At 34.1% G+C, this 12,370-nt stretch overlaps 1 protein-coding gene across 6 annotated transcripts; it reads right to left on the bottom strand.

The window, feature by feature from the left end:
• Positions 1-5,327: 5,327 nt before the first annotated feature.
• Positions 5,328-9,405, bottom strand: LOC145108505 (uncharacterized). 6 transcript variants are annotated; one of them, XM_079045541.1, is made up of 11 exons: positions 9,072-9,405; positions 8,891-8,942; positions 8,755-8,794; positions 8,580-8,665; positions 7,545-8,080; positions 7,196-7,374; positions 6,384-6,606; positions 5,969-6,101; positions 5,800-5,894; positions 5,588-5,711; positions 5,328-5,517 (listed from the first exon to the last, which is right to left on the bottom strand). In XM_079045541.1, exons 1-11 carry the CDS (start codon positions 9,161-9,163, stop codon positions 5,449-5,451), a joined length of 1,629 nt encoding a protein of 542 aa, XP_078901667.1. In that variant the 5' UTR covers positions 9,164-9,405; the 3' UTR covers positions 5,328-5,448. The 6 variants fall into 6 exon arrangements, with proteins under 6 accessions (XP_078901667.1, XP_078901666.1, XP_078901668.1 ...); XM_079045540.1 differs by having other exon boundaries at positions 5,969-6,104; positions 9,072-9,404; XM_079045542.1 differs by having other exon boundaries at positions 5,969-6,104; positions 9,028-9,152.
• Positions 9,406-12,370: the final 2,965 nt, after the last annotated feature.

Genomic DNA, 12,370 nt, shown 5'->3' with positions numbered 1-12,370 from the left:
TAAAAATTGCGTAGGCGTAGCTCACTTACAGCGGATTTTAAAGAAAACCGGGGTTTGCTCGGAGCAGCGTTTCCGAACCGAAAGACCCTTTTTCTCAGGACTCCGGGAGCCTCGGGGCTTCCTTTGGGTGCTAGGGGTTTTTCCTAGGGTTTAGGGGGGTTAAAGGGGTAGTGAGAGAAAGTAGAGAGAGAAAGAGTTGTGAAAATGTGTGATTTCCTCGGTAGCCCTAGCAGGGTATTTATAGGGGCCGAAGTTCGGATCTACGCGGGGCGTTCAGCAAGTTACGCGGGGCGTAACTTCGGATAAGGGTGCCAGCTTCACACAGCTGGCTCGCACTCGCAAGAGGATCAGGTCCGAAGGTACGCTGGGCGTACCAGCCTTGGACGCGGTGCGTAGGGCGAAGTGAGGCGACGTGGCGTTCATCGGATGCGAGACCGTGGGGAGCAAGGGAAGGCTGGGATTGAGCCACGTCATCGCGTCTTGCATCAGATTTCGCAAATTGCACTCTCGACTTTAAAAATTCGTAACTTTCACATACGAGTGCCGTTTTCGACGTTCTTTATATCCACGCGTAGGCGGGAACGTACTCTACAACTTTCGTTTAGACTCTGTCGGCTAATTTTGACTTTATTTTAAAAGTTATATTTTTAACAGGCCGGGACAGGATTGGTCCGTTAAAAATTCATAACTTCTTCATCCGACGTCCGTTTTCGTCTATCTTTTTATCGTTATGCTACTATTAACGAGATCTTCGATTCGCATTTAGGTTGTGTCGGCTAAAAACCGCTCGATCTACTATTCGAACTTCGGGTTGTACACTGCTAAGCCGAAACTTCGAAAAATCATAACTTCCTCATACGAAGTCAGATTTGGGCGTTTCTTTTTATGGACGCTCTCGGTTTAACGTTTTCTACGACTTTCGTTTAGATCGCTAAGGCTAAAAATCGCTTTATCGTAAATTCACTATTTACGCTTCCCGGTGTCGTGCCGGTTCCGTCGCAAAACTTCGACGGGTCATAACTTCTTCGTTATAATTCGGATTTCGGCGTTCTTCATATCCCCGAAATCCTTGTTTCGACCACTACAACTTTATGTAAAGATATCGGGTTTATCTCACACTTTAATTTTGACGCTTATTTTTATTCCTTATTTATTACACATTTATAAATAAATAATAAGCATATAAATTCACATAATTCACATAATACTCAAATATTTCATCTTTATTACATCAAAAAAAAGTTACAATAGTTGATCTAGACTATTACATCGTCTAAAAATGTTTAGCCCCGAAATCTGGGCGTTACAGTTACGATCTTAAGCTCTCGTTTTTATCATACTTTCAGAGAATCCTCTAGCATATTGGCTTACGTTTTCTGTGCCTAGAAACGTAAATGTCCACTTGGATTATCCTAGGCTGAATTTCTTGTAACCTAGGCATAGGGTAGAAGTATCAGTTCGGAAAGTGTTATCACGATCCAAGTTGGTATCCAGATCTCCACCACAAACCCTAATTTTTCTTACATGTTATCGAAGAGTCGAACAAAGTATCAAACCTTCTAATTTTTGTTTCTGTTTCTGTAAGTATATTAGATTTCTGACTTCTGCTCTCCATTCTTACAACCTAAAATGTTTCAGTTTCAAATTTTTCGAGTCGATCAGGTAATATGTTTGTAGTATTTTTTTATGTAGTTGTATTTGTAGGAGCCAAACAAATTTGATTTGGATAGAAACTGAAGAACATAATGAAAACCAAAACAGGATACATTCAATTGGGTTCTTGGTTATACTTATTACGAAAAACAAAATCTCAGTTTTAATATTCTTTAAACATCTGGTTGCAAGTTGTCAACAGATTCAAATTAGTTTTAATTATGTTGAAAGTGACATAATTTTAATTTACATTTTTAATAGTATAAAAAGAATCAAGTTGCATTTAGTTCTTGGTTAGGCTTGAGACACAGAATGTCAATTTGTTTAACTATTTTAAGAAAAAAAACATATATTTCTCATCTCAGCTGGCACTTTTCAAGGATTAGAAAAAAAAATAAGTTTAATTATAAAAACAATAATAAGTTTGTGACATGTTGTAAACTAACAAATAATCAGTGAAACGATTTACATAATAGAGGTAAGGGAAGGAAGAAAGCATGGTTTCAATGTTACAGAATATGATGATCAGACAATAATGCTCTGTGATCCGGTAGGTAAATTATAATATTTTTGTTATTTTAACTTAATATATATTTATTTATGTTTTCAATGTTATTGTTGTTTGTTTCCAGTGTGAGAAAGAATACCATGTTGGCTGTTTAGGAGAAAGTGGGAGATGTGATCTGAAGGCACACAACAAACGTCAACATGTCTATAAAGTCACAGCCAACATCGAGATGAAGAAACAATGAAGGTATAACTTTTACCAAAAAGAATTATCTTTTATTTTTCAAGATGATGTTTGCGGGTTTCAGATATAATAATGAATTATAATTTATAAAAATTTGATAATTTTAATTGGCAAATGACATTTATTAGGTTTATTTTGACAATGTTGACAAAGACAGTTGTTAACCAAGTTTCTTTTCTCCATATTAAACACCTTCTCATGTAACTTATTCACTTCCTGATCAAAGTGTAAAATGTTCCCATTAAGTCCTGCATTGGTTAAGTCGCTGAATGGGTAATGATGAATGATCATTTTACCCTTACCTTCAAACAAAGAAAAATGACTAACCCAACCACATAAGCCCTAATCATATAGAGCAAATCAGATTCAAGCAATAATTAAATTAGTTTTTAAAAGGACTTCAAATGACTTGGTGAAGATAACCACATGAGCATTGTATTGTCATTAACTCATGTTAATGATTGCACTGCTTCAAAATGATTTGGTGCTCTTTCATAGTTGGTTGTTGTTGATTGGTTTTTTTTTTCATATAGGCCTATCTTGATGATCAATTCACATAACTTCAGAAGGTAAGTTGCAAGATTAGAGCAACCTTGACTTTGTAGTTAAAATGGTGAATGTATGCAATATTTGTTTTGTAATATTTATTTTTAAATGCCCCCCACCCCCCCCCCCCCATGCGAAGCAGGGATACTTTCCTAGTTGTTATTCAATTGAATTTATATTATAATTGTGATGACGGTTCAAGCAAAGCATTATTACACATAACTCGAGAGTCGAGTCAAAGAATTTTACTAGAAAAAATGTTGTGATCCTCTTTATGGCTAATATGATTTTACTAAATATATTTGATATTTTTCATCATTACAAGTTTAAGATCTAAGATCCGTAGTTTTGTAATTCTTTCTATTGTTTTTGTAATTCTATCTTGCTTCTTATTAGTGCTCTAAAAATATATCTTAATGTTCCAAATATAAATAAATAATTAGGTGTAAGACTCATGTATTACATGGGTTAATTAAAAAATATATATAAATGTCTAAATATTCAAGAACTTTGGATTTATAAGAAAATAAGAAAAATAATGAATTATTAAAATTGATTTTTTTATCTTTTAAATTTAAATAAATAAACAAAATAAACTAATGAACTTTAATTTGAGAATTTTAAAATAAGAAGGTAAGTCCATTAATGAAATTGATATTCATTTATTACTACATTTATTGTAATTATTACATTAAAATATTATATAGAATTTATTAAAATAGAAAACCCATAAAATGACATGTGGAAAAGAAATTAATCAAAATAACCACAAAATGATATTTGACAAATTGAATGAGAGTGTGACATGTGACAAAAAAACCTTCATTTATTAGAGTAGAAATCTATGTTTTATTTTTGATGATGAGAAAAATCCTTGTGTTAGATTGTTTTCAAAATCAATCAAAAGATAACATCCAAACTTCAATTTATTTGTATAAATCTAATTTTAGCTTTTATGTGATTTGATCCATAATAATTTCATTGAATTTTTTGAAATTAATATCTTTCCATCAATAATTAATATTAAAAATAGAATAGTCAATAAATTCTTTAGGCATTAATAGTATTCATTTTGAAATTAATAGACTGCGGGACCTTTGGTTAGCAAACATAAAACATTCGATCTCTAAATTAACTAACGTAGAATCTTCAGTCTCCAAATCAAAAAACATTCAACCATTTGTGATACAGTCCATCCAAGTCAACAAAAGTTGAACCTTTGCTCTCGAGCAACGCGAAACAATTTATTATACAATTTCATCCAAATTAACAATATCAAAACATTTTTGTTTCCAAATTAGCAAAAAGCATGACATGTTAAATTATGTCCTTTAAACCAATTTATGGAGTGATTATTGTTGTGTAAATCTATTAGTTATTATCAATTTATGGAGGGTTTTATCAGCCAATAAGCATGACATGTTAAATTATGTCCTTTGAACCAATCTAATCACTGAAAAGATAAAATAGGAAATAAAATATTAAATACTAACTTGCTTTGTTTCCTTGCAAGGTTTTGTGAATTAAGGGCTAAAGGTGACAAATGCTGGAAAGGGTTAAAATGTAGCTGAAAGTTGGCTGAGGACTAAAGTTGTCAAGGTTCTGTGATTCACTTCGTTCTTTCTCTTATTTTATTACATTCTTATTTTCTGTTAGTGTTCTTCATTTTAGGGTTTAATAAGAATCATAGTTTGTTTCTTTTACTTCGTAACAGATACTAAGGTGTTGTTTGTTTATTTGGAAAAAAACATCTTCAAACCTCTTATTGCTGCGCAGCGCAGCAGACGCGCAACACTTTTCATCTCGTAGCTGTTTGTTTTTCAGAAGTCTTCGGATTAAAAAACCACTGTGCGTGTTCTTCTTGGCGCGACACTTTATTTGTCTCTTCCAACCTCCTCTTCTTCTTTTTTTCTTGCTAAAATATTGATTATATATTGCTAAAATCTTATTTCACATTTTTTTTTTTTTTGCTGAAATTTTTTTATATTGAATAATAATAATTTGTTGATGAAATATCATTATTTTATGATAAAATATATTTATTTTTTGTTAAAATATCATTATTTTTTACTGAAATATCATAAACTATTGCCGAAATGTCATAAATTATTAAATTTTCGGTATTAAAAAACTATTTTCAGATTATAAAGTCAGTTTATTTTAATTTTTTAATATCTACAGCAACATGCAGATATTAAAAAAACAAACACGTTTCTTATTATAGTCTGCAGCCGTTTGGTCCACCTCTTCTACTGCAGAGAGTTGCAGAGGTAGTCCGCAGACTTTATGGATTTTTGCTTCAAAAAAACAAACAGCACCTACGATGTATTTGTTTAGGGTTTAGGGTTAAATTGCAATTAAAGGATTCAACCATGGCTTATTTTAAAATGCCAAAAATCCAATGCTTGTATATTGAATATTTATAATCAGATAAAAATACCAACACATGTTTAAATTTTCATATACAATCTACAACATTTAAATATCAACGACCAGAATCACAATGATGGATCCGTGAAGTAGGCAGTAATAGCCTTCAAGTTGCCATTTAGAAAGTTCTTTTCAACCTGAAAAATCAATCATACACAATTATTATCACTACATATATTCATTCAATCATATACAAAAGTAAAGCACCTCAAGTTTCCATGGAGGATTAGCAGAAAGTGACAGCTCAGCTAGTTGGTTGATGTCAACATTTCTTGGAAGAAACATAACGATTCTTGGAGCTATTTGTTTCGCCACATTGAAGAGAAATTGTCTAAAATAAGTCAATAAAAAGTACATTAGTATTTCAATTTTGAAGCATTTAAATATAAAATATAAAGCAAATGGCAATAAAGTGAAACCCGTTATGTGGCTTGAGCATAGTGATGATGTCAAAGTTTCTTGCTTTAGCATAGTGGGGCCCACCCCAGGGTGGAGACAAGAACACAGTGTCTGCCTATAGGAAATGTATTAAAAGGTTAGATGCAAAAAAAAAAAAAAAATAGCAATGTAAATATTACACTTTGGTACCTTCAAGTTTTGGGCTAAAATGAAAGAGTCGCCTGTTATAAATTCTATAAGATGTTTGACTCCATAAATGGATGCATTATGTTGAGCATACTCGATCTTCTTTGGATCAATATCAATTGCAATAGTGTGGGTGCTGCTGAAGAAATGAAGTCAAACTCAAGAAATGTTATTAAATTTTTATAGAAATTAATTATAGCGTTTCACTTTATTTTTTCTAATAGGAATATAACAACCAAATTTGCTAATGTTAAAGAAACAATTAAATATGAAATCATCAAAAACAAAAAAAAAACATACCAAATTTGACAGATTTTCAATTGCTATGTCAACAATTACTTTTTATCTATGGAAGTACATTGCTATTTATGGAAAGGGTATAAAGATTTATTAAGAAAGTGAGTAAAATTGAACTTACTTTGATGCAAATCGGATTGCATTCCCACCAACTCCAGTAAAACAGTCAACAATGATTCCATTCCGACATCGGAATGCATGATGCCTTGCTATGCATTCCGGAGTTGCAGAAAACCAACCTTCTTCATCCATTTTTATTCCCTCATCATATTTTGAAAAAAGCAAGTACCTTTGACACCAATACTTGCTAATAATTGGATCCATTGACACCTCAATTTCAACCTCTGTGGAAAAAAAAAAAAAAAAAAAAAAAAAAAAAAAAAAAAAAAGTGCTAAATGCAAGAAATAACTACATTTTTTTTCCATTTGTTTGTGTATTATAAATAGCATATTAGAATTCTACTTTAATTTCTTTCTACGGTTAGTTTCATAAAAGGCCTTATATTTTGTGTTTTTTCCAGATTAAACCTCATCTTTCTTTTTCGTGAAAAAGACCTTGTATTTTTCATTTTTTCTGAAAAAAACCCCTCAACCTTCTAACTGTTCCCAAATAAACCCTCAAGTTTTTTAGTTTTTCTTGAAAAAGCCCTCACATTTTACAAGTTTCTTCGGAAAAAAATGACTAAAAGGGCCAGATGGGAAAAAAATAAATAAAAATGCAACATCTTTTTTCAAGAAAAAACTAAAGAAAAGGTTTAATCCGGAAAAGACACAAAATATAAGGTCTATTATGAGATTAACCCTTCTTTCTATTACAGTAGTTTCAGTTTATTTCTTATTATATCATAACACTGCCTATAAAGGTGTGGCATTTTTGTCATTTTGTCCCCTTAATCTGGTTTAAAAGTTAATTACATGCTTAGTAAAAGAAACCTTTATTGTCAACAAATGATCTCTTGTGTGCCTTTGTTCGTTTCACTTTCTTTTTTCTTTTGTAAAGAACATCATTAGCTTCAGTATACAACTTCTTTGGTGTGAGATGAATATTTCCATCATCTTCTTTGCTACTCAAAAGTTCATTGAATTTATCATCAGAAAAAGTAGTTGAAAGCCTACAATCACATTAAAAGTTCAAGAAATGTGAGTTTTTTTTAGTGTAGATTTGATTTGTAGAGTGTTTTTGGAAAATAAAGAAATTAAAGATAACAAAAGTTCATTAAAACCCAAATATAAGAATTTAATTATTTTAAAAAAAATGGTTTCGGACAGTATAAATAAATACCTGCAAGTTGGATCCAGTTCTGAGGTAACATCACTGCTTAATTCATTGAATAATGCATCATCATGTTGCAAAACACCTGAATTTTCCTCTTTGATATCATTTTTAATAGCATCAGCTTCATCATCTATTTTAAACACCATTTCTTTCAACTCATTTAACACATAAACAGAATCTAAGTATGCCATTTCTGGAGGTTGTTCCCATGTTGACTCATGTGTTCTACTATTGTAATAGTAGTTTCTTTCATAAAACTCATCCCAATATGTCATCCAATCTCCAGATTCATCATTTCTTCCACTATCAATTGTATCACAACAATGATCAATCATTTCATCTTTTGGATTCTCCCTTTTGTCATCAACAATCATATCACTACAAGTTACACCATTTACATGTTCTGGAGTAGCTTCCATTTGCATGTCATCTTTTGTGAGAATAGAACTATTTAATGAAGCTTCATCTATGGTTTCTTCATAAGTATACATAACTTTCTTGTTGCCATCCTTTCTATTTCCTCTAACCTTTACATTTCTCTTCTGGAAAACCAATTTAAGCATCATTGTAAAGAAAAGAGAGAGTAGTTAGTGTTAATAAGTAATAACCATTCCTACATGGATATAAAGAGAGAATTGTGAGCCCCTTATAAGCCTTAAGTAGTGGACTACCAATAACTTTACTTAGTGATTAACCTTGTATCATGTCAACAAGCTAACTAATTACAAATTGAAAAAAAAAATGCATCATGAAACCAAATTTAACAAAGAAAGATTCAAAATCAGTGTGTGTAACAAGTCTCTTCACCACAAATTCAAAAAATTTGGTAAACCTTTTCACCTTTGTGGTTTGAATATGGTTATGAATGCCTCCGAGTTAAGGAAATGTGATTGCACTGTCTCCTAGATAGTGTCCAACAGCCACCAGACCAAATTGTAACAAAGGAAACAACAGATCATTCTAAAAAAGCCCCATGAATTGATTGATTGATTTAACCACAAAGAAACAAAAAGAATCATGCAAAAAAAATATATACCTTACCTCCTTGTTTGTGCAGAAGGAAAGAGGAAGCCCTAGTTCATTCATCTGCCTAGACAATTCAGTCTCAACAGATACACAACTAGTTTCTGAAACACACAACAAGATATAATCATGAAATTGCATTTTTGTTAGAACATAACAAGGATAAAATCCCAACATTGTATCAAAACAGAACCTGTCCTGCTTGAGGAAATGACTTCATTTTTGGCTGTTTCCTGTATGACAAAAGTGTAAAGTTCCATTAACTTCTATATTCAAGAAATATCGACCTTACTAAGAAATGGAGGGATTAAATGAAGAAACAAACTTACTTTACAATCTAGATAAGTTGAATCATATGGCATCCCGGTATAAAGATCGACCCTGTAACAACACAGATAACAATTAGGCATAAATATCGACATAACCAAGTTTCCACCATGTATTGGAAGCATGAAATTAAAAATACCCTTTTCATCCATCAAATTCGTTAGGTGAAACACTAAATCATACCAAAAGTGGATTTCGGTGAGCTTAAGGAGGGAGCCAAGTGCTATAATTGCTGGAGAGTCTTCAAGTTCGCCTTTATGATCGTCGTCTGCCATAAGTTGGAGAATTGGGTGTTCTGTATCAAGTAATCGATGTTATACAAAGAAGAAAAGAAAAAAAGGGATGATATATAGGGAGAAATTCGTCTTTTATGTTCCATCTAAAACCTCAATAAAACCCTACGGCCTCTGCACCACGTTGGATGCAGATACATGGTCATTATTTTACAGCATAAGAAATTAGAGCAAGTTAAACAGAGGCAAATATGGTTTGGGATAATCGTTTCGTCTATAATTTTTGTTTTAAATTTGCATAGTCCTCAAAATATGTTTTTTGTGGTGCATTTGGTCTTCTCCGGTAGAAATTGAGTAAACTAACATTTATAAACGAATTTATTTATAGAAGTAACTTTTTTTTTTTAGAAATGACCCCTTTCTCCGGAATGTCTTATTTTCGAGCACGTAACATCATTCCGGAGTTGGATCGTCCAAAGTATTTCGGAATACGATATTCCAGAGTATTTATTTTTGTTCCGAAGTTGTTGGTGGTTGATAGAAATTAGGTCTGGAATCTGACACCCAGTACATTTCAGACTGAAAAAATGAATTTTAGACTGAAAAGTGTAGTCCAGAATGGCCGTACATCCCGAAGTGATATTCCAGAGAGTTAAAATTAGAGTATTTGTGTGTATATGTTCCATATATTTAACATATTTATGTGTTTGATACTTTCCTTACACGTTCCAGAATAAGTATGTATACAAGATTTTTTCGAGTGTCAGTTTCTACTGGAGGGTAATGACAGCATATCGAGGGATCTATGCAATATATTGCTCCAGACTACACATGTTTTGATGTAGATATAAGAAATGATATCAACTCCGTTGGGCTAATTACGTTGGTTGATTCACTAATCAAATATGTTTATCTTTTCAATGTCCTAGATGAAATGTAGTTATACATATTCTTGACGATAGTGATGTCAGATATTTTCTTAATTTTGTTATTAGTATGTCTCCCAACACAGTAAAATTGTTTGTCGTTAATAATATTATGGAAAGTGGTATTCATCGATTTGTCAGGGAAAATCATTCTGATGGAAATGGGTCTTCTAGTGCTGGCAGTAACCAAATTTGTAATTTATTACATATAAAAGCCAGCCATCTTCCTTCTTATAAATACCCTACAGATGGGGGTGAGTTTAGGTATAAAGGTAAGGCTATTGTTGATGCTTCTCAAAATGTAACGCCCCGATTCCCAGGTATTGTTTAAATAAGAATTTAATTGGTTTCAAGGCCTACTCGACGAGTTGGTTGCCCTACTCATCGAGTAGCAACGGGTTTGATACGCGTGTTTAGTGACCTACTCGCCGAGTCCATGAAGGGACTCGACGAGTAGGAGCTGGCAGATGAAACCCTAAATCCCGGGGTTTTGCACCCTATTTTAAGGAGCCTCAGCCTCCTTTGGCCTCTTTACAGTCTTTGAGAGCTCAGTGAAACCCTAATTCGTGTGGTACTCTTCTTGGTGTGATTTAAGCCTTGGAAAGAAGGTTGGCTAGGAGGGAAAAGCTTGAAGAGCAAAGGAGTTGAAGCAAGGAAGGTATGGGAAGCAGAACTTACCTCAGCTAGCATCTTCTGGAGGTATCAAGTTGCAATCTTTACTTCCCTTTCCTTCTGGATCTCTTTTCTTTTGGATGAGTTTTAGGGTTTTATGAATTTTGAGTTGAGATGGGGAGCTATGGGCTAGATCTGAAGTTGTAACTTCAGATCTGGACCCTTCCTAAGTCCTAGAGTCATAAAGTTGCGGGTTTGGGGGTGATTGAGACCCTCCTTGTGCATGTAACCCCATTGAGAGCTTAAAATTGCCATTAAGAGCCTTTTTAGCCATGCATACACGTAAAGTTTGCAACTTTACGTGAAAAGCATGCTCTAGAAGCTTGGATCTGTAATTTGGAGCCATTGCATGGCTTAAATGAGTCTGTATGGCTTAAGGGCTGAAGGAACTCGGCGAGTCGCAAGGTTGACTCGGCGAGTCGTATGAAGATGGCCTTGAACTCGACGAGTTGGATGAGCAACTCGGCGAGTCCGATGAAGATTGCCATAGACTTGGCGAGTTGTATGAACAACTCGGCTAGTCGGATGAGTTTTCTCCAGGATATGTATGCGTGTATATACGTCGAGTTGCAAGAAGGAAACTCGACGTGTGGCGTTAAAGTTTGATCGAGAATCGGAGGAACTCGACGAGTCACCTCGATGACTCGGCGTGTTGGAAAGTGCTTCAAGGAACTCGACGAGTAGCTGAGGGTACTCGGCGAGTTTAAGGTCAACATGGACTGTTGACCTTGACTGAGGACTTTGACTTTGACCAGGGGTTGACTAGTGGGTTATGGAATACCTTATAAGGTTAAGGACTTATGGGTATGATTATACTATGGTAATAGGTGGTGGAGTTTGTGGCAGTGATCTGAGGGTTGAAGTTTATCTACCGAGTCGACATCTGCAAGGTGAGTTATCCTCACTATATCAATAGGGTCTAAGGCACCAAAGCCGGCCCTTTTAGTTGTTATCGTTATGGTATGCTACATGTGGATATGATCTGTTAGATCGGAATCAGGATAGACAGTATGTTATGCTTTTATGATCCGTAGGGATTGATATGTTAGTGACCTGTTAGGTCAGTGCTCTAGTTATGAGAAATTGATATGTTTGGTAATCAATGAGATAGATATGTTTGTTGTTTGTATATGCCAGTAGATGTTAGTTATGCGCACATGGTTATTTGTTTGTTGCTTGGGTTGAGGCGGTCCTGCTTTGTGCTGAAGGCCAACACATCCTATGAGCGGTTCGGGGAGACTGTAGGCCCACGTGGCGGTCCAGTCATGCCGAAGGCTTGGTATAGATTCAGTTGAACTGAAGGCCCTGTAGGGCGGTCCAGTCAGGCCGATGGCCCAGTATGCATGATGATTGATTGATTATTACAGATATGGTATTATCAGTGTGGTATTGGTATTTTGGGGGTAGCTCACTAAGCCCTCGGGCTTACAGTTTTCAGTTTATTGTTTCAGGTACTTCAGGAGTTCATGGCAAGGCGAAGGCGTGACTGTACCGCACTTCATCCTTATGATCTGGCTTTTGGGACACTCTGATTGAATAATGAATTGAAAACACTTTTGTAAACAATTACTATTTGGTTTTATTATGCTTGAAAAGTTTAAATTTGGTGTAAAATTTTGGATGTGACAAGTTGGTATCAGAGCCTTGGTTT

This window comes from Lactuca virosa, chromosome 4 (genome assembly GCF_052849685.1).
Source record: "Lactuca virosa cultivar CGN04683 chromosome 4, Lactuca_virosa_CGN04683_v6, whole genome shotgun sequence".
NCBI classification, from domain to species: Eukaryota; Viridiplantae; Streptophyta; class Magnoliopsida; order Asterales; family Asteraceae; genus Lactuca; species Lactuca virosa.
Note: the sequence above shows the minus strand (reverse complement) of the source record. Positions and strands in the feature narration are given on the sequence as shown.